Genomic DNA, 22,711 nt, shown 5'->3' with positions numbered 1-22,711 from the left:
TAACATTTTCTCTTTACATTTCCACACCACTTTAGAAAAAAAACTTTGATATTAAATATTGCAGAAAATACATCTTATTGTATATTTTCACACGCCTTCTCTCAATAATGTTACAATAAGTGATACATTGAAATGATTATCTACGCTTAAAATACTTATCAAACATTGAAAAGAATACGCTTAACATACTTATGTAAACATTACCTATTGTCAACATGTTCATATAGTTAAAATAATACCTAGGTACAGTATGATCAAAACATTTACAGTACGATAATATCAAGTCTAGAACACATGAAGAAAACAAATATTTTGTCTTTAACTTTTATCCCTGTCAAAAATTAACATACATGATTAATTCTTTTCCAAAGCATGCAAGCAACTAGAAAGAAAATATTAGTTACAATATTGAAATTTACCTACTTTGACTTTCAGAACAGTTTTCTATGTGCTCTACATTGCATTGTTTATTGGGCTTTAGTAAATATTGAATAAGAGGGGGGGAAGTTTTGACACATTTGCGTAAACAGTGTGCATAGGTTTTATTTTTGCACTGAGAGGATAGGTTATTATTTTTATTTTTACCTCTTACCTAGGTAAACAAAAACATGGGAAAGAAGTGAAAAAGAACTTTTATTTTTATTAAGGAGAATTTACGCATCTTTATTTTGATCATGCTTAAATATATTCATATAATTTTCAGAAGAATGCATTTTGACTGGTACGCATATCTGGAGAGTGTCGAGGGAGCCGAGGCTCCTGCGGATAGTTTCATTCATGTTGAATCCTCTCTCATCAGTCTACTACCTCAAAACTCTGTTTGTGAAATAGAAAAAGGTAATATTCGATTGAAGTGTATAGTAGATGTCCCACTTTTTTTTATTTATTAAAACTATAGGTAGAATTGAGAAAAAAATATGGAAAGACAATACCTAGAAATTTTTATCTTCAGGACAAAAGCTATATTAAAACTTGTTGATACTTTTATGAACTAGCATCTAGGGGTTCTATGTTTTAATAGCAGGGAAGAGCAGAAAAATAGCCTGAAGCATCCCAGCACTTAATTCTAAAAGTAAAAAAAAATCCAAAACCAACGCTGCTATGGAACTCAATCGGTTCAGCGGTTATCTCAAATTTAAGCTACACACGAAAAAATCTTAAAATGTTTTATTTAAAGATTAAGTAGTTATTAGGTAAAGTGGTTTAGAGTATAGGTTAAAATAATATATGGAAAAAAAGCAACTATGTTAAAAAATTAGAGATGTTTAAAAATACAATCATGTGAATTATTGGTGTTTAAAATCTCCTTTGCTTTCAGATGACAAGATATCATTCTGCCATGTAAAGTTAGTTTCCGGACAACTAGTCAATTTAGGTAACTTTTTTAATTGAGTAGCTCAGCATTGGATATATTATTACATGGATATTACACCAGATTTTCATAGTCTCAAATAAAGTGAAACTTGCAGCGGGCTAAAATAACGATTTCCAATTATTCCTCTCCTACTGGATAAACCAACTGACCAATAAACGTGTGCCAAGTGACAGGGGCGTCCAAGCTTTTTATTTGGGGGGGGGGGGGGGTAATCGCCCCATTACCCCCCCCCCCCCTTGGACGTCTATGCCAAGTGAGCAAGCTAAATTGGTGACAATTTTTCCTCTGTAAAAATATCCACGTATATTCTATTTACATCCATTAGCACAGAGTAATACTTATTAATAAGCTTATTTAACACGGTTAAAGGGATGAGTCTGTACAAACCAATCAATAGGTAATTAATAAAGTCCCAAAAGCTTTTAATTCAAGGAATAAATAATCTTGTTAGGAATACTTTATGTATTAGCATAATTTACAGTCAAATGTCCCCAAACTCCCTGATATTTAAAAATTGAAAAAAGAAATTTTTTTTAAAGCTAAATACATAAAAAAACATGCATTGGATGACTATACTTTCAATTGTTTAGGATACATATCAGTAGAGGAAGAAAAATTGGAATGCCCTACCGAGTATACCTGGCACAACCTAGATACCAACCCTGTCTTCTATTTTGGATTTGCTAAATCTCAGGAGAAAGAGATATCGTTACGTGGTGATCCTTGTTCGGCTAAGGTAAAATAATTAAAGTTCATACCTACATATATCTTAAATAAAATTAGAACAAACATCGAAAATGACTTTTTTTACCTAAGCCTAAATACAATCGGGGCCTAATACAAAGCCACATTTCAGATTACAAACCTTTTAAATCAGCTTTTATTGTAAAAGAATATTAATTAATAACATATTTTAGGAAAAAGAAGGTATTTACAAGAAAATTACAGAGCTTATGGAGAGGCAGGGATGGCAACCTCTGACAAGAAATATTGAACAGGGGAAAAGTCCAATCCTGTGTGATTCCATGAAGATAGGTAAGATATTAGACAGTAAGGTTGCACTGCTACTGTAAAAATTTAGTTTCAAATTCCCAATCTTAACTAGACCAATGCCATTTAGCTAAACAAGATTGGTAGATTTAATTTCTGGCATCTAGAAATTCCTAAGAAATCTAATTTTTGAGAAAATTAAGTTTAAAGTTTTATTTTCATCCCCAAGGAGTTCTCGCACAATCATGATAAGAAAAGCCAAGATTATTTTTTAGAATTAAGAACAAGTTTGCTTTTATAGGATCTTCATAAAACCAGTTCTTAAATGAGTAATTTAATTGCCATTTTTATCAGTTAATTTAATGTAATATAAGATTGTTTGTGTTTAAATTAAGATCTAGGGGCCTACTCCATTAAACTGTAAGTGGACCAAAGTAACTGTTTTTCAGGGACCCAGTTTGAGCTGCAGGATGAGACTGATCCAAGAAAATTCTGGATGGTGTCTGTCACTGAAAATAAAGGAGGACTCTTGGGTAAGTGAATTAAAAACCTCTGAATTTAGCATGAATTTTTGCGTCTATTTGGAATTTGAGTTAGGCTAACTCTGCGTTATTAAGAACTTATTTGTATTGGTACTCTCTGGTAGATAGCCTAAAACCATCCAAAGACTTTAAGATTAAAATACAATAAAGCCATTCCGATCGGGGGCATATGTACATTAGCCTGTCCCGGATTTGAAAAATTTTGTTAAAATTTTTGCCCCCAGCCATAATATAGTTGATTTATGCAAAATATTGACCCATGCAAAATATTTTTTCTGTAATGCAAAAATTGCGATGGTACAAGCACTGCAAAGATTTTGAAATTTGCAAAAAAGACCTGTTTTTAAAGCTCTTGTACCATCTCAATTTTAAAGATTTTTACAAAATTTCAATTCTAGTGTGTCTATATAAACCTGAAATTTACCAAAAAAAATGGGGGCAGTCTCAATTCTAACATATAATGGAAGAAGGTGTAGCAAGTAATTTTCCAAAGTAAAAATTGCCAGATTTCATACATAAATAATGGGGTTGGGCTGGAATCGATAGATACAGATATCCGACTGATTCATAATTCTGGATATCAAGTATTTAGGGTTATATTGACACACTAGAATTGAAATTTCGTAAAAATCTTTAAAATTGAGATGGTACAAACTTTTTAAAATCTGCAAAAAGACCATTTTTAAAGCTTTTGTTTCATCTCAATTTTAAAGATTTTTATGAAATTTCAATTCTAGTGTGTCAATATAAACCTAAATACTTGATATCCAGAATTATAGATCAGCCGGATATCTGTATCCATCCAATCCGGCCTAACCCTATTATTTGTGTATGAAATCTGGCAATTTTTACTTTGAAAGATAACTTGCTACACCTTTGTCCTTCATATGTTAGAATTGAGACTGCCCCCATTTTTTTTGGTAAATTTCAGGTTTATTTTGACACACTAGAATTGAAATTTTTTAAAAATCTTTAAAATTGAGATGGTACAAGAGCTTTAAAAACAGGTCTTTTTGCAAATTTTAAAAATTTTGCAGTGCTTGTACCATCGCAATTTTTGCATTACAGAAAAAATATTTTGCATGGGTCATTATTTTGCATAAATAAACCATATTATGGCTGGGGGCAAAAATTTTAACAAAGTTTTTCTAAAACGGGACAGGGTAATGTACATTTTCCCTAAAATTACATAACTTATCAATCGGTTCAATGTTTAGGTTTACTGAATACTTTATAGGATAAAGTAAAAAAATAGGGTAGAATATAAGTTATTAAGTAATCATTAAGAAGAGGGAATACAATGGGCCTTATAAGCACACTTTTCCATCATGTAAACTTAGGCTGTCAAAGGTTGTACAAGTAAAAAAAAATTAAAATTCTACTATTTAATTATGGATAAATAAATTTTTAGGTTTAAGTTATGCCTCGCCCGATCTACGGCCACACACAGATCTACGATTGTTCATGACCGACCCCAGGCTTTGTCTGTGCGGCACTGTAGCTAAATCAAACAAAAAATTTGAGTTCCAGGTATTGGTCATTTTTCAAAAAGATCAATTTGGATATATTATTACTTGGATCTTACACCAGATTTTCATTTTCATTAATAATGTGGAACTTGCAGCTAGCATTCCAAATTTAACGATCCTCCCGTTCCACCCCTTTACCCAATCACCTCTACTCATACTGGATGAACGAACTTACCTATAAACGAGTTTCATGTGAGCGAGTTATATTGACGTTAATTTTTCACCTGTCATGCATGATATCCACGTATTTTCTACATCCACTTATCCATTTTAAAAGAACACTTATTACTGTTATTCCAATATACCATTTACCTTTAATCGAACATTTAATAAGTATTAGGGTATATCTTGATACATAAAAACTTTATGATAAAATTTAAGAGACATTTTAAATAAATAATATTTAGGTACCAGAAAGTTTAAGAGCCCTCGGTCACCCAGAACCTGTATGGAAAGTTCTTAAATCCAGCTTCAGGTAAAGGAAGCTTTAATAAGACCATATTTCTAAATATCTTGATATTCTATTTCAATACTGTTTACTAGTTTTTTTTGTGTTGGCTCATAAACTTTTAACATTATTCTTAGCACTTGAGAGGTTGGTTTAAAATTGCGATATCCAAACTTTACAACCCATAATTCAAATCTATTGAAGGGATAATTTTGGTTATCGTCATTAGCGATGTTCATAAATTCAACGTCTATTAATGTCTTTGTTGCGGGCTCCTTGTTCTCCGGGATCTAGGGATGAAAAAATGGATAGATTATTCAATATTTTATGGGCCTTAAACCTTGGGTGAGCAATGGGGACTTAAAATGTTTGTGATGGATTTATCAGGTTTTCCTGATTGACATTCAGTATATAATTTACTATGGTCCGTCGGTGCTATATAATTCACTGACGGTCTGTCAATCCATGCTTTTGTTTGTACTTCACTACTTATGTATGTTGACATCCTTTTTAGTTCTGATCCAGCAGTCACGGATGCTACTATGATAGAGCTGCTTCACTTGCTTCCTACAGCCGCTCCTCTGATGAAACATAATTTTCAACAGAAAATGCTTTTAGCTGCCATAGACCCAAGGTAAAAATATATATATATCCTATTATAAGAGAAATGTTTTACTGTCATGCCTTAAAAATTTCGATTTAATCGCTGGACCAATTTGGTTCTCCTTTTTCAATATATATGGTGTTAGTCTTTCTTTGTCCAAATTCAGGAAGCGTACGAGGGTGTCCCATAGTGTAGTGGTTAGCGCACTACGCTGTGGTTGGGAGAAACCGAGTTCAAGTCCCCACATAGACTTTGCACTTGGTTGACAAATGCTGTTGCAATTTGTCAGATTATGATCACGCAACCTTCCCTAAGATGCCCTAGGGTTGTAAGGGGGGAGATTTGTAGGAAGTTAGGATTCTACAAATCAAGCAGCTCTAACCATGCTTTCCCTAATCCATGCTCCTTGTATGAGAGTGCCATTAATTAGGGTGGCTTAATATGGAACACCTGCCAAAACTCTAGGCCAGGGTGATGTAATAATTGAGTAGCTTCCACGAGAATTGCGGGTCAGCTTGTAATGTATAGAATACAATCAGCTGTGCGCGAAGCTTACCAATTTAAGATTGGCCAAAGGATTCTCACTTCCAGTCTCCGTGTGCATCTGAGTCCTAACTTCAGAGAATCATGGCTACAACTACTACTACAGGAAGCGTACGACAAAAGACAAAGAAAAAATACTTACCTACCCTCTTTCCCCAAAAAAAGTTCTTATTCTATAAAGCTACGATTTAGGTTTGTTGACTTGAATAGCCTATTCTCGCTTTCAGCTTGTGAGAAAATATTTTAGTAAAATCATAATGTCATTTTTCAACTATTTTGCTCCATATATTGATGAAAATTTTTTAGACAGGAGGAAAGATTTCGAGTGTGCATTGTGGAAGAAATTATTGATCAAACATTCTTCAAAATATCATTATTAGGTAAATATTATCCCTCTTTTGCTTGAGAAAATATGAGTGAGTTAATTTCCTCATGTCTAATCCCTGCAGGTGACCCTAACCCTGCGGAGTTATCCAATATAACCTAACTCAACCTCACCTAAAGTAATAAACAAACAAACGAAAAACTACACCCCCCCCCCTTTTTAAAAATTTGTTATTGCTGAACAAACAAGCCACTTTGAGGGAAAATGTCAATATTTTCTATATATATCTAACCTTGTTCGTTCGTCCTACGTTTTACATAAAATCAAATCTATAAAATCAGGTCTATTTTAGAAGAGGCACGTGTAACATGTGTGTGTTCCTCAAGCTGCGAGTCTATTTGTTCTATTCCATGGGCTATAGGAGAAGGTTTATTAGACAGAGATTCTTTGCAGGTATAGTCTAATGATCATTATTAGTGCTTGTGCCCTAAGCATATGATATAAAAGGGGACATAAAAATAACATAAAACTTTAATAAGGCAATAACTTTAAAAATATAGATATTATTATATAGCCAGACAACTCCCTGGATCCCCCTGTTTGAGACATTTTTCGTATCCTAGCATTGAGCAAATTCCTTGGCCCTTTTGTAGCGACTTGGCTGTGTTATTATTCCCGACGCTATTGGTGGATTTTCAAAGACCCAATTGAAGTTTGCAGATGGTGTCCACGGGGTGGGGACATCAGTTATTTAAACCCTTCCCCCACTATTATTTTACTCTAATAATAATACTTTAATTTGAAAATATGTGTGTTTATATTTTAGAATATGGCATGTAGTCCCCAGAGTAAGATAGCTCCTAAGTATCTGTTCCCCAGTCACAGTGACAAGTATCCTGGATTTGTGGCAGGACAATACCTGGAATATATGACAGAAACTCTCACTCCAACCATCAATATTGCAAAGATTACGGAGGTTAAAGAGCATATTCTTCTGCTTGAGGTAGGTCCAACGTTGTTTATTTAGTTAATTTTATTGATTTAAAAGAATTTTGAGTGTGAACTGAACGGCAGATTTTATAATTCATAACCAATTAGTCCTCATTTCTCAGAATATTTTGCATATTGTAAGCAAAAATCAAAGAGGGAGCAAGGCCGTATCAATTAGTCTACAACATTCCCCCCCCCCCCCCCCCCCCTACACAAAAAAGGAATGGCTTTCATAGGCATATTTCCTCACATCAGATTTTGGCGTAGTGTTATTAATTGTTAATCGATCTATTTAATAAATACTACCTTAACTTTGCTATAGCATCACAGATGTTTAAAGGATCCGAACCATCTACCACTTGTGTTATTTATTGGCCATTGATCTATCCCTGATTACCTAAGCATCACGGATTTTTTATGATTACCACTAATAAAAGGATTCGAACCATCTACCACCAGAATTGTAAGCACTCATCTAAATCAGGGATTTAAAGGGATAAGACAATGACCGATAAACTGAATTACATCTCAAATGATGATACACAAAACTACCCCTTCTGTAGAATACAAATATTGGTTGATACTTTTGGACACCTCTTAATAAACATAAACAAACCAATCAAAATTCATTAAAAGTCTGCAACGAATAAGAAAACGTTAGTATAAAACTTTACGGACTAGTGTAATAAACAACTCATTGTCCCCTCTCTTTCTGCATCCAAATACTTAATACCTAATCTTCAGGTATTGCTTGATTCTGGAGAGAAAAGAAATCTAGTTGTGAACGCCGGCAGCACCAGAATATTTCCTGTTGGATGGGCAGCTTCTAATTCATTCGATATCAAGGTAGTATTTACTTTTTTATCAGCGCAGCTACTTTACAACTAGGGTATGTCTGACTGTCTGTTTTTTCTTAGATGAGTAAATAATGAGTCTTAACGCAGTTCATTCTTAACGAAGTTTTTCTACCACAGTTTCTATCATAAGAATTTTGTTACAGTGTTACAGAGAGCCATTTCCTATATGATTCTAAATTCTATATAAAAGTTTTGCAGGGGGAGTATTTCTTTATGTGGGGGGGGGGGAAGGGGAAGGTTGGCCATCACAAATTCAATTTTAAGGGAGTTTTAACTTAAGTTCATAACTTTCCTCAAGCTTGTAGATGTATACCTAACATCATACATTACATCACAAGGACGATAAGTAGCTATTATGGTTCAATAAAATTGAAGAAATTATGTGCTTTTGATTTACCATTTTTTTAAATAATGTGAAAGCTAATCTTTTTTTTACATTAAGGTGTCTGAGGAACTGAAATCTTTCTGTGAAACTGAAGAAGAGACAGATATAGAAATAAAAGAGGAAAAGTAAGTTAATTTTTTTAATTGAATATATTTGGATAATACAAATAAATATGCAATGTATTGTTTATCGCATCTATTTCATTGATTCAATTCTTATTCTTACTTAATTTAATTTTTATGATGCAGGGTGGGAGGGGACTTTAGACTGTAAAATATACTGATACCGAAGTTTTATAACCACTTTTTCTCACTCATTGCCTTAAAAACTATGGGTTCTTGTACAAACTTTTCAACCAATAATTAATCTACAGAAAGGGTTATTTTGTTTACAAAAAATTATTGTCCTTTGTCTTAATTTCTTTAAATATGTTAGGTATATACAGGATTATCTTTTGGTAATTTTAAACCCAGAAAACTCACCATTGCAGCCAAAATACTCTCATCTAATAAAAATTAATGTGCTGTTATTTGTTCGAAACGCTGCACTTATTACGGACATACGCGTTTTTAACATAATTTTTTTTTCTATAAGAATTAGTTCTGTTGTCGGAGACAAGACAGAGCATGGCAAGACATCTCTCAAAGGATACTGGTGTCCCCCCATTTATTTCAACCATCAATGCTACTCGGCATCATTCTTGAGGAAACAAAGGCTAGAGGCGCTTCCACAGTTCATAGGTTGGTACTTTTAGCAGCACAGCTGCTCTATATTTGTATGTACTACGTCTTTAAATAAACTTTGTTCTATATTTCCTAATTTTGATGGACATAAAGATTAGATGCGCAATTACAGATGATAGGTTGGTATTTTTGAGAAAGTGCAGCTACTCTTTTATTTATCTGTACTCCTGTCTGTCTGCTACTCTAACTAACTCCGTCTGCATACGTATGTATGCTAAAACAAAATTATATTGTAATACCTCATTTATAGAATTTAATTGCAGTATAATATTTTACTGTATTATTAGAACAGTTTGTTATTAATAATTTAATTTTCAATATTAATCAAATATCTTCAAATAATTTTATATCTATTTAATAAAGCTATTAATTGTTTTTTGTGTAAGGTTAATGTAAATTTACAATCATTATTTATTTAATTTATAGTAAATTTTATGCACGTGTGCCTTTTATACAAAATGCATATACTTGCAAATTTAATGTATAATGAATGAATCATTTGTCTATGTCTGTCTTTTTATACGGGGATAAGACCATGGCCGACAAATTGATGTACATCCTCAATGATAATACACAAATTTACCCCTTTTGTAGATTAAAATTAGTGGTTGAAACTTTTGAACACTCAACTCAACGAACCAACAAATCAAAATTCACTAAAGTCCCCAAAATTGTTAAGCTAATAAACAAGAAAACGTTATTATAAAACTTTGGGTATTAGTGTAATAAACATCATTTGTCTATGTTTGTTTATATGTTTCTTTGAAAAATCAAACATTTTAACATATTTTTTGTTTTCACTCACTCCCCTCCCCCTCTCACCCCTTCTCCTATTCTGTCTATACCTCTCTTCCCTCTCTCTATCTCTCTCATGCTTTCTTTCTCGTATTTTTGTAAATTCCCTTTATCGCCCTCCCAACCCCCGTTGAATAAAATGTTCTGCTCTTTTATTCACACACATACACACACACACACACATCGTCTCTGATATCGGAGACTGTGTCATAAAAGGCTCTCTCTGAAAACAGAATATTGTTCAATTTACGAACACTAGATGTCTCACATACTTCTTATAGTTCTGTGTTTCGTAAATGACATAAGTTAGAATTTTGTTTGTCAACAACTTATAACAATACTGTAAAATCTGATATTACTTTAGTACTTAATTGCTTTTACAATTATTATAAATGTAAATTTGAATCAAGGTATTTTATTATAAATTTTGTTTTTATTATAACAGAAGGTTTAAGAATTTACTACGTGTTTTGTAAATTATTCTTCGTTTTGTATCTTTGATACAAATGAAGATATTTTTTCCTAGGAACCTTCTATAAGGTTTCAAATAAATTCTATTGATTGATCCTTCTATAAATCAATCAAGCGAATGCGTCCCTATCCTATAGGAATTTGTAAGGGAGGTCATTAGCTTGCAACCCAAGTCTTTCTAAGTATTTTTTTTGGAAAACCTCAACTTTACCTTTACTCATAAAAATAAAGTTTGGGGGACTTATACACTTATAGGAAATGAAAATCTTGAGGTTGGAACAATAGTACCTATTGTTTTTAAAGATATCAATCCAATTCCTTATTTTTAATCTTTAATTTTTTTTGGTAAAGCTTTAAAGACAAGCCCGATCATCCAGTCCTAAGATTTCTTTCTTTCAGTAAGCAACCCCTCTCTCTCCCATATAGGAACTAAAATCAAATCATATTATGTACCTATTTACTTTTAATTACCAGCAAAATATATTTGTAGGTCCTGGCCCCGTCCGTCTGGTAATCAGGGAGGTGTTATCCCGTCTCGTAGGATCCAGTTTCAAGTCTGGAGCTGTTCTTAAAAAGCTGGAAGTCGGGGAAAGAAGACGGCCGGATTTCTGGTTGGAAACCATGAAAGGTATTTATTTTTGTTGCTTTTTCCTTTAAGTGCTTGTTGATCCATGAACCCCTTCCCTTTTTTTTCTAAAGATTGAAAAGAATAGTGTGAGGTAATTTGTTTTCCTGTGCCTAACGACCTGTCGGGGCCCGGGGGCCCTAATCCTGCTTCAAAGTACTCAATAAACCTAACTAAACTAAGTAACCCCCTTATTTCCAAATTTTTTTAAAAGGAAGATGGGGTTCAGTGCATTACAGGCACTTTTAGGAAAACGCCGTGTTTTAATATCTATTATTATCTTATTAACAATTAAGAAAGGTATAATTCTTAGGTCTCTGAAACAATATTAGGTTTTTTTACTTTTTCTCAATATATGTTGATATGTTTTTAGAAAAATACACATTTTACTTAAACTTTTTTGAATCCGCTATTTTAAGGCTCTCACATGTTTTGCTTAAGTCTAACATACAATAATATCCAGGTAAATCGCGTGTGTTACTGCTGGAGGGTCAGGTAGAGGTTCCTTCCAGAGCTGAACAGGTTACTGAATTTTGCAGGTAAAATATTTTTTTAGTTAGATCAATAATAAGCACATAATGATCAAGGATAACTTTTGTAGAGTGTCAGATCTTAATAGAAGAACATTAATTTGTAAGTCTTAACAAAGATGTATATAAATTTGTTGGAAAATTGATGAAATACAGGATACTGTATAAGTACATACTTACATTTTTTAGACTTACTTTTAGAGGTGCTTCGCTTATAATATTATAATTGTACCTTATTATACTAAGAAAGATAATTAAAATGTTGAAATCAGACTAATATGAATTTTTTTTACTGGAAAAAAATTATTGTCAAAAAACTAAAAAAAACATCATATTTCAAGTTGACTGACGGACTTCCTAATGACGATTAAAGAGTTGTTACGCTGCCCGAATCGTACAGACGGACGGACAATTATAGAAAATCTTCGCTATTAATTTTTTTTATAAAGAAGGTGTATCAACTATTTTTTTTATAGCTAGCCGGTTCTTTTAGTAAGTAGTAGATGTAAAGTTTTTCATAGAATTCAGATATGCAATCGGTTTTTTTGTAGACCTCTTATTTTTTAAGTAATTTAAGTTAAAAAAAAAAATTAAGTCGATTTTAAGGTACTAAAATGCAACAAAAAAAAGAAAGAAAATGGTCATTATGAACAAAAATAGTAAGATCTTTAATTTGACACCTTACTTTTTCAATTCTGTCAGGTAATTATTGAAAAAATCGATTTTTTTAAACCCATGAGAATAAAAACTTTGAACTTACTTTTATTATTTCACAGGTAAAAAAATATGGGTTCATATATACCTTTAGAATCAGAAAAATATTACGAATCCATTGTAAGCAAAATTGAAAAAAAAGTTTACAATGTAGTATATAAACTACAATAAAAGGAATTATATGAAAATATCATATTATATTGTACAGGCAACGTCTTAATTCTTGAATTGAGTATAAAAATGGGAAGGGGGTAAAGAGGGGGTAAAAAAGGGAAGACGATAGTGTTGCCTGAACAAAAAATATAATTGGCCATTTGTTTATTTTTTTACTTTTTTTTCAATTTTGCTTACAATGGATTCGTAATATTTTTCTGATTCTAAAGGTATATATGAACCCATGTTTTTTATGTCTGTTTGAGAAAATATTTAGGTCTAAAGTTTTTATTAAACCGAGGTTAAAAAAATAGATTTTTTCAATAATTACTCAACAGAATTTTAAAAGTAAGGTGTCAAATTAAAGATCTTACTATTTTTGTTCTTACTGGCCATTTTCTTCTTTTATTTTGTTGCGTTTTAGTACCTTAAAACCGACTTAATTATTTTTTAAAAAAACTTAAATTACTTAAAAAATAAGAGGTCTACAAAAAAAACCGATTGCATATCTGAATTCTATGAAAAATTTTACATCTACTACTTACTAAAAGAACCGGCTCGCTATAAAAAAAAAAAGTTGATACACCTTCTTTGGGTAAGTACCTAGCTTTTTTAGTAACAAAGAAATGTATTAACATTACCTACATTTCTTATTGTTACTACTTAGTTAATGTTAATTTATCTCAGGGAGGTTTGTCAGAAGCTGGAGTGTTGTCCCTACCTGTTTGGACCTGTCAGAGTGGGGGGTGAGTGTCCCTCCGCATGTCAGACAAGACCAAAACATGAATTTCTACTGGAAACAAGATCAAATAAAAATAAAGGTATGAACATTATGATTGACTAGTTTTTTTTTGTCTGAAAATGTGTGTCTTTCTAACTTAATGTAATTTTGAATTAATTTCTTATTTTTTCTCTGATGTTTTCAAAATTTTTAGCTAATTGTTTTGTAAAAGTAACAGTAAAATATGCGTGTCTCTAGCTGTTTTCTCCATTACAGTGAAGCTTCCCATCTAAAGAAAGAAGGTCTAAGAAAGTTTATAACTTTTTTAGGGAAGGTTACTTCCAGCTTTCAAAAAAAGGTAATGACCCCCCCCCACCCCCCCCCCCTTAACAAAAATAAAGTTTTTACTCAGCTTAAAGACTTCCATGGGCGTTGCCTCTAAGTTAGAATTTCCTGTTGTTTTAATAAGTTTATTCATGAATCAGCAATTTTAAGCTTTCATGAAAAATAATCATGTTTTATTTTTAATCTAAGTTAGATGAAATAGATCATGAAATGTATGAAACATGTTGAACAATCTCCTTTTTAAAGGCCGAAGAGGCGGGAAAAAACGGCACCGAAAACCAGAGGAACAAAATGGCGGCGAAGAGAAAAATGGCGGAGAGGAGAGTAGCAGCGATGAAACTGAATCTGCCACTCCTTCCTGCTCAAATACAAGGTCAATATTAACATATCTGACAGAGAGTGAGGGAACAATGGGCTGTTTATTACACTAGTCCCCAAAGTTTCATAAACGTTTTATTATTCGTTAGCTTAACAACTTGGGGGACTGTGAATTTTGATTGGTTGATTCATTAGTTGAGTGTTTAAACGTTTCAACAACTAATGATAATCTACAGAAGTGGTAATATTGTGTATCGTCATTGGGATGTACAACAATTTATCGATCATTGTCTTATTTCTTTAGATCTTTGCATGCTATTTTTCTGGACTGGTGGGTTCGAATCTTGGCCCTGAGAAAATTCTAGACTTTATTAGACTGTACAATTACATTCTGCTACTATGTTAGTTGCGTGAAAATGCTAGGTCTTTGCAAAATCAGGATTTTAAGAGAAAGAACGTGCAATCAAGTAATTATATATATATTTCAGGGATCCAAGTCGAGAGACTTCCCCAGATAAAGAAAATGGACCACCACTCAAGAAGAGAGCTGTTTCACAACTTAAGGCAAGTTTTCCTTTCACCCATCCATTATCCGTGTAACTGATTCAGCATAGCTATAATATTACAAATGCTTGTTATATGTATTTGTTTAGGAGTAAGTTAAAAACTATTTCATCTTCTATTTTTGAAACCTATAGGTATGCGATTAATAGATCTCATTGTTCATTATTATTACCTGGGAAGATCTTGTAAGGATTTAAGTTGTTTATTTTTTGTTTTGTTTTTATGGCAAGGCCTTTTCTTACGCTGGTCATTAATTTTGCGCATCTGTCAAAGCAGCAGAAGGTACAAATTTAACGTCTGTAATTACGATGCGGTAAGAAGGACGGATGTTAAAACCAATCACAGCATATGCGCTACAGTCGCAGGAACCTATCTTTGTTATATTTTACATAGATTGTTTGTTTAGGTGGAGCCCACACCGAAAGAGATGGAAGAAATGGAGGAACTGTTGGAAGAATCTTTGCGAGATGATACACCAAGTCCACCCATCCGCCCCCCATCACCTAAATTTCTTCGCTCCAGGCAGGGTTCATATGCATAAGTAAATTAGCTCAACCTATGTAAAAGTAAATTTTGTATCTAAAAGTTTTTATTTTATAATCTTGTTTTATAACCATACTTATCTATAAATCCCTGATATTAGAAAGCCTAAACCTGCATCGCCGTTGCCACTAACACCATCAAACACGCCACTGTCACGCGCCTCTCCGATTAACGGGTTTGATGAGCCGGATCCAGCGGTAATTGGCCGCGGCATTGAGCTAGAACCAGCCTTCAGGTACAGTTTATTACAATATTACCGCAATTACAACTAATCTGCCATTAGTTAAATGGATGTTTTTAATTTTGGATGAAACCACTACAAAATTATTATTATATAAAAATAACAGGATGTATTTCTGTGCGTCTGTATGTACCGAAGATTTTCTATAACTGCCGAACCGGTATAGCTCTACTTTGCTATAAACCTTTTCATAGGTCCGTGGAAGGTTTTTAATCATTTGACGGGTCGTGTTTACAACCACCCTCCAAAGAGAATAATTGGTTTGTACAATTAAATCATGTTCAAACATTTAAACCAATAATTATCATATTTGGGGCTACTATCATTTATCCTTCATTGTCCAATCCCTTTATATCTATCATATCCATCCTCTCTCAATTGGAAACAAATATTTGAGAGAAGCTTATTCCTTATACTTTTTTATTAATAAAATCATATGAAACATTTTTTTTCAAGATATGAGGATCTAGTATTCCCTGCAAGGCCTATGATGGAACCACCACCAGTTAAAAAGATACATCTCAGGTAAACAATATAAATTTTGTACTTTTCACCAAATTTGTCATTTATTATACATTTAAACAAAACCAGGGTTCTAAAGGATAGTCATGTAAATCCTCAATAATGATACAAAAATGTATCCCTTCTGTAGATTTCAATTAACCAACCAATCCAAATTAAATAGAAGTCTCCAAAGTTGTTAAGCAAACAGATAGAAAACGTCATTAAAAACTTTGGGGACTAGTGAAATAAACAGCCCAATGTCCCCTCCCTCCCTAAAAAAAAACCGCTTTGATGTTATCTATTTCTAAACATTTACACAAAGGATCTAACATGTTTGAGATCTTTTATATGACTTTGTAAGGTTGGGTATTTTATTTTTAATGAAAATCTTGAAAAAAAACAAATGATTTTGTTTAGAAGTAATCCTGTAAACTGGTCACCCGAGAAGGTTTCTGAGTTTATATTAAGTCAGAAAGAAGAGGAAATCTCACAGCTTGCACAGGCATTCAAACAGGAACAGGTAAAATCAAATTAGGGGAGTTTCCACAGAGAGAAAGGAGACAATGGGCTGTTTATTACACTAGTCTCCAACGTTTTTATTATTTTCGTTGGCTTAAGAATCATGATTGGTTTTTTTTTAAGTTGAGTGTTCAAACGTTTCAACACTATTCTACAGAAGGGTAATTTTGTGTGTCATCATTAGGAATGTACATTATTTATCGGCCATTGTCTATCCCTTTAGATCCCTGGGTTTTCGGATCTTTTTTTTACACTCCCTCGCCCTCCCCTAAAGGCTAAGGTCGAAGCAACTAGTATAAAATAATGTCCTATCTGCAGAAATGTTCTTAACTTATTTGTTCCTAAATCTGTTGTTATCAAATGAAAAAGACTAGGAGCCTTGTAAAACTAATCCTCTCTCCCAGGGTGGGGAAAAACCCAGGTTTTTTTTTAAAAAGCCCAACCCAACCCGTAAAAACCCTTAAAACCCTGGGTTTTATTGGTTTTTTCGGGTTTTATTGGTTTTTTTCATTTAGGAGTCAAATACATTTGATATATTGATGAAATAATAATGTTTATGTTGTTGTAGGTAAAAGGTAAGCAAGATTTCACAATAAACAAGATAGATAATGAAAAAATCTGGCATTTCGATCAATTATAAATAAACCCTTATTAGCAACGGTGCACAAAATATTCTATTAAAGGGGAGGTGAGGTTAAAAGCTTCAAAACATAGAACCTCCTCCTCTATTCCTAAGCTGTCAACACTCACCCCCCCCCCCCCCCCCTCCCAGAAATTATAAGGTATTCCCCTTTTTACATCCCCTTAATAAAACCCTCTGCACGCCACTGTAACTATTTCCTTTCATAAATTGTTATGTTTTAGTTTAAAAATCAAATATGATTAATGATTATGTAATTTACACAATTAATATATCATCAATTTAGTAGCAAAGCGTTTTCTGAAATTAAGTTTTGAGAGAAAGTAATTTCATAAACATTTGAACAATAAGAAGAGCATCATTTTTATAAGGGGGGGGGGTTAATGCAACCATCTCGTAATCAATGATTAAATAGCACTTAGAATTCGAATTTCGATCTAAAATTTTTCATGAGTAATCCTTGGTAGGTCTAATTTCCCTAAATCGAACAAAAAGTTGGAAAAAGTAACGGCTGGCGGCTCAGCTGTTTAGCCGTTTTTTGCCTATTTTGTGGGCAAATTCATCATTAATTACGTAGGAATCAACTTTTTAAAACATATTTTGGTTTAATTCATGTTAAATGATAGCAATAACCATTTTTAAAATTTCTAGTACCTACAGCAACCGGCTAGAACCGTTTGATAAGGTTTTTGTGCGACAAAAAGTATTATGTGGAAATAGGTTTAGTGACTAATTTGCTCTTAAGATAGCCGAAAAATGGCAAAACATCTGAGCTGCCAGCCGTTAGCTATTACTTTACCAACTTTTTGTTCGATTTAGGGAAAATAGACTTACCAAGGATTATTCATGCAAAATTTCAGATCAAAATTCGAATTCTAAGTGCCATTTAATCATTGATTACGAGATGGTTGCATTAACCCCCCCCCCCCTACTTCATATTTTTTTTACGTTTTTTAGGTAAAATTTGCTTTAAAATGTTATTAGATCCTAGTCTTTGAGTAAATAGAGGTTTAATTTGTAAATTTAAAAAACCCAAAAAACCTTGGGGTTTTTTCAATGGGTTTTAAAAAAAACCCTGGGTGGGTTTTTTTGGGTGGTTTTTTTTGTATGCCCACCCTGCTCTCTCCCCTCCCCCCATAAAAAAATATTACTAAGGTGTAAAATCTTATTTAAAGAAATAATCATGAAAAGACTGACCGTTTCGACACTAACAATAGCTTTTAAAATTTTTGGATTAATTATTAAGTTATTGAAATTTAGATTGATGGTCCAGCGTTTCTGTTGCTTAATCTGCCAACAATTCTGGATCACTGGCGGATAAAATTCACTACAGCTTACTCTTTGTGCAGGTAAATACAGACACATGGTAATTAAATTTTATAGAATTTTAGCTGCGCTATGTGAAATGTGTAAAGTGCTAAAATAATGATACCCCACACCTTCTTTACCCTACCGCACTCCCTATCGCACAGTGGGATCCAGTGGGACATCCAAAAAATTTAAGATTGACTTTTATCTATCCTAGGAATTAATAATGGCTGTAAGTAGACAGCTAGAAAAGAAATTTTTAAAAAATATTCATTTTTGGCGGATTTATGCCATTTTTAAAAAAGGTAGTGAAAAATTTCTTTTCAGTTTTGATGATTTTCCAGATTTTTTTACACAATTTTTTCAAAGCTACAAAAAATACATTTATGTTCATCTTATGAAAATAATTTTTGATTGAGGTACTTTTCAGATACCTGTACCAATGTCTAATTAAAGAAAAATTTTAAAAAAAATATTTTTTTGGTGGTGTAAATTGACATTTTGTGAGAAAATTTCACCAAAAATATTAAGATTTTTAACCCCAAAAAATCAGTTTCTCCATTTTACCCAAAAACGGCCAGGATGCCCCGGGTTTTGCAATAATAATATTAATATGCAACATGTATTGTGTTTAAAACAGTTTTCATAACCTAGGGCCTCCCGGCCGTTTTTGAGTAATTGAGCATTTTACATTGCATGGTTTGAATAATTTCGTTCTTGTTAATTTGAAATTTTCCCTCGTTAGAGGGGGAAGGAGTCATTTTAGAGCCCAAAGTCATCTCTGCAATGTTTTCTAACTTTTTGAGGCGGAACTTTCTTTACTTATGCATTATTTGCCTCCGGCCAACCGTTTCGCCGTTATTTGCCGCCGTAGGTGTGATTTTTAACGATTTTTGCCGTTCTCGCCGTTTTAATGGACATTTAAGGGAACAAGGAGTCCTTAAAAAAAGATGACTTATAAATACTTTTATTTCAGCAATTAAATTTGCTCAATTTCATGTGTTCTGAAAAAAAATGTATTTCTAACTGGTTTTGGTTCAGCAGAAATTTAAATTCGGGGATTAATTATAATATTGCAAAAACATTATATATGCGTCTGAGAGAGAGAGAGAAATATACGTTTGAGAGAGAATATAATGTAAGCAATTATGGTTATATTCTTATACAAACTTTAAATGAAGATAGCTAGACTTAGAATAAAGGTATTAACACAAAATCAAAAGTGTTTTGAAAATTATGTTATTGTTGTTTATATCTGTAAAAAAAACATTAGAAAACATGCCTTGTTAGTGTCCTATTTTACTTATACTGGACCTACCTAAAAATCCCGGGACTCGAACTGGGTGCACCTGACGCTATATTCATGTTCACAAACATTGTTTGAATTGAAGAAATATTTACATAGACGTTTATTTTGTTAAAATATTCCTATCCTAACTAAAGTTATGAAGGTTTATAGATTTTTTAAAAATAGGGTAGCTTCGCTCCTCCAAAACCGCCAGACGTACTTACCAAATGCACATTAGAAGTTAACAGGAGCAAAATTTATGTTATTTTTGAGTTAAAGCAAAAGAAATTACATCATTTCGTCAAATACAAGCTTTTTTATTGATGTTTACTTTTGTCTACCCTTAATGTCCCGTTTTTTGGCAAAAGATCCCACTGTGGCTCTCCTCCTACTGGATGGAGGAACTGGGTTCATGTTAGCAACCTAAATTGACGACAATTTTCCCCATGTCACAATATCCCCTTATATTCTATTTCCACCATTGCTATTTGTAAAAATAACCGTTTTTAAGGTTACAATAGACTAATGGTACAGTAAAAAAAACAAAGGCACAAAAAAAACTTTTTGCTTGTCAAAAAATTATTATTTAAAAAAATATAAATCCTTCCTATCCGCGGATTTATGTCTGTAAGACAATTAGATAACCATCATAGTACTAATATTATTTTTTAGGTTGATTGAGAGTGTGAAGCTAGCTTTTTACCTTCAGTTCGCACATCAAAACAGAAACCAAAAAGACATTAAAAATTAGAAATATTTATACCTACCCTTTTTAATTTTTTTGTTGTTTTGTTTATATGTCTAGTATTTTAAATCAAATTAAGAGAATGGGGAGGGGGCGAGTATGTAATGATCTTGTAATCAAGCAAAAATAAATCTATTTTGATAATAATTGCCTACTTAAATGTTATTATTTTCTTTTTTTCTTATAGATCAAATCAAATCAAAAAAAACTCTCTGATTACGTGATAGTTACATACTTTTGCGCCCCATATCTATAACTTATTAATGTTTCTTTTTATTATGTAATCTTTCGGGTATTTTTTTTAGATCTATTGTATTATTTGCAGAAAATTTACAATATAAATAAATTTTTAGTGAAATTATTGTATTTTATTATAACTGATTTTGAGGTTTGTAAGAAGTCCGTAGTGAGTATTTTTATCTTATTTCTTGAGTTTCCATTTTTGGAGGTTACCATCCTTATCATAGCAAAGATATTCTACAAGTTTAATGACAATTAGAGATGAACTGAAATTTAGTTTCCGAAAGTGTACCTAGCGTCCGCGTCCTATCTCAAAATTTGCTGCTAGCTAAAAAAGCTTCAAACTTCCAAAAAAAAATCAAAATTTTGAAAATTAAAATATTGAATGTATAATAGACTATAAAAGTTTTAAAGATTTTTAATCGATATAATAGATTTGAAATCTGCATAAAATTTTAAGGATTTTTTATAAAATTAGTTTTTTATATAATTCTTTATTTAAAGGCGCAAATACAAATTAAGTTAAATAATTTTGAGATCTGTGATTGGTGGATTGAAAACTATCTGCGCTCTGATTGGAGAAGCTTAAGTGACGTACATCATTCAACCAATTAGAGCTTAGGTAGTTTCCAATCCAGCTATCCTATTGGTCAAAATTTATTAACTTAAATCGTATTTGCGCCTTTAAATAAAGAATTATATAAAAAACGAATTTTATAAAAAATCCTTAAAATTTTATGCAGATTTCAAATCTATTATATTGATTAAAAATCTTTAAAACCTTTATAGTCTAATGTACATATAATGTATGAATCGTTTATACATTATATCGCTTTTCCTTTTGACCGGGGTAGCTGAAAATAGCGTTTGCAATAATTGGGTTATCTGCTGTACACTTTAGGAAACTAGGGCTTGAATAGGAAATCCATTTTCAGCTGATCCAATTAGAGGATTGGCATTGGACGTTCAAACTGATACATCTCATTTTATGGATTTTAAATATTGAATTGAAAGGATTTATTGAATATATATGTAAGATTGGTTTTCTTTTTAAAATGGCAATCGCTTATACAAAGTAGAAGGACGTATGTCTGGATGAATATCTCGCTAAGCCTGGACTAATAAGTCTCTACTTTAAATGGAATTTACCTGCTGGTTCTATCAAAGTTTTAGGCCTTTTTTAGCCTCTCCGAAAACATTAGAAAAGTTTTTATTAAAAATAAAAAGTAGGGAATCAAGTTACAAAGAAATAGTGATTGATTTTAGGGAAGCTGCGTAGAGGTCCTGATATGGGTTTAGACTATTTATATTCTTATTTGAATAAAGAACCCTCAGGATGCTATGGGTGCAGTCGATAATATTATCCCAGTATATAAAGTTGTTTTGTCTGAAGCTAAAGATCTCGGAAAATGCTTGTTCGAATTGATTGTACTTTTCAGGGAAGCTCTGTAAATATCTTGAGGCTGTAGTTTTTGGCTATTTTCCTGCCCTTCCAGTCTTCCCCTATGGACTAGGGGCAAAGCAACTAGTATATTGTAAAGTAGGAAGCCTATAAAATGACTACAAAAGCATTCTAGGAAAACACACTACTGAACTTGTACTTATTGTCAGTCGCTCTAAAACTCAATTGTTTCTCTTAACATAAGAAGTTGATTCAACTGCATATTTGAATTTGTGACGATTGCATTGAATTAAGATTAATGCTAGGGTATCTTAAAACTTCCAAACATTCCTATACGCCTTGCTATTTCTTTCAGGTTTTCTTGTTCATAAAACTGTGCTTCGTTCCTATAAGACGCAATCTTTCTTGTTTTCATAATGTCGCTCCTAAGTTAGCCTCAAAGAGTGTCCCATTCAATTTTGCAATGTTAAACAAAAATTTGCGATAGTAAAAAATTTATGTTTGGGATTTAAAAAGAATTGTGCTATTCTTTCTGATTTTGGTATGACTGACATTTAGCATTACTGTTCTAATACAAACAAACAAGGATGAAATAAATCACAGTTCGCGCGTTCGTCAGTTGAATCGATATATTATTACCTGGATTTTGGACCAGATATTCTTTGTACTCTGATAAGGGATGCTCGTAGCTGGCTGAAATAACGATACCCCTTC

The 22,711-nt window shown here is 32.5% G+C and overlaps 1 protein-coding gene across 2 annotated transcripts; it reads left to right on the top strand.

Moving 5' to 3' along the window:
• Positions 1–139: 139 nt before the first annotated feature.
• Positions 140–20,713, top strand: LOC145322193 (scm-like with four MBT domains protein 1). Of its 2 annotated transcripts, none has more exons than XM_080164035.1 (25): positions 140–837; positions 1,319–1,375; positions 1,966–2,111; positions 2,293–2,410; positions 2,815–2,898; positions 4,319–4,437; positions 4,844–4,911; positions 5,399–5,518; positions 6,338–6,411; positions 6,709–6,809; positions 7,183–7,359; positions 8,091–8,192; positions 8,646–8,713; positions 9,189–9,328; positions 11,088–11,225; positions 11,686–11,761; positions 13,307–13,440; positions 13,932–14,058; positions 14,492–14,567; positions 14,974–15,089; positions 15,211–15,345; positions 15,808–15,876; positions 16,273–16,375; positions 18,275–18,363; positions 20,283–20,713. In XM_080164035.1, the coding sequence occupies exons 1-25, from the start codon at positions 675–677 to the stop codon at positions 20,359–20,361; spliced, it is 2,679 nt and encodes an 892-aa protein (XP_080020161.1). In that variant the 5' UTR covers positions 140–674; the 3' UTR covers positions 20,362–20,713. The 2 variants fall into 2 exon arrangements, with proteins under 2 accessions (XP_080020161.1, XP_080020160.1); XM_080164034.1 differs by having other exon boundaries at positions 9,183–9,328.
• The last annotated feature ends 1,998 nt before the right edge of the window (positions 20,714–22,711 follow it).

This window comes from Acartia tonsa, chromosome 6 (assembly GCF_053477335.1).
Source record: "Acartia tonsa isolate MP-2025a chromosome 6, ASM5347733v1, whole genome shotgun sequence".
NCBI lineage: Eukaryota > Metazoa > Arthropoda > Copepoda > Calanoida > Acartiidae > Acartia > Acartia tonsa.
This window is presented reverse-complemented; position numbering and strand designations above follow the sequence as displayed.

What these genes read in the sequence shown, in the direction of transcription:
- LOC145322193 (XM_080164034.1), top strand. Translation starts at nt 675, where the DNA reads ATGCTTAAATATATTCATATAATTTTCAGAAGAATGCATTTTGACTGG. An exon ending in CGGACAACTAGTCAATTTAG is followed by an intron (nt 1,376 to 1,965) that starts GTAACTTTTTTA and finishes TCAATTGTTTAG; the next exon opens with GATACATATCAGTAGAGGAA. An exon ending in GTGATCCTTGTTCGGCTAAG is followed by an intron (nt 2,112 to 2,292) that starts GTAAAATAATTA and finishes AACATATTTTAG; the next exon opens with GAAAAAGAAGGTATTTACAA.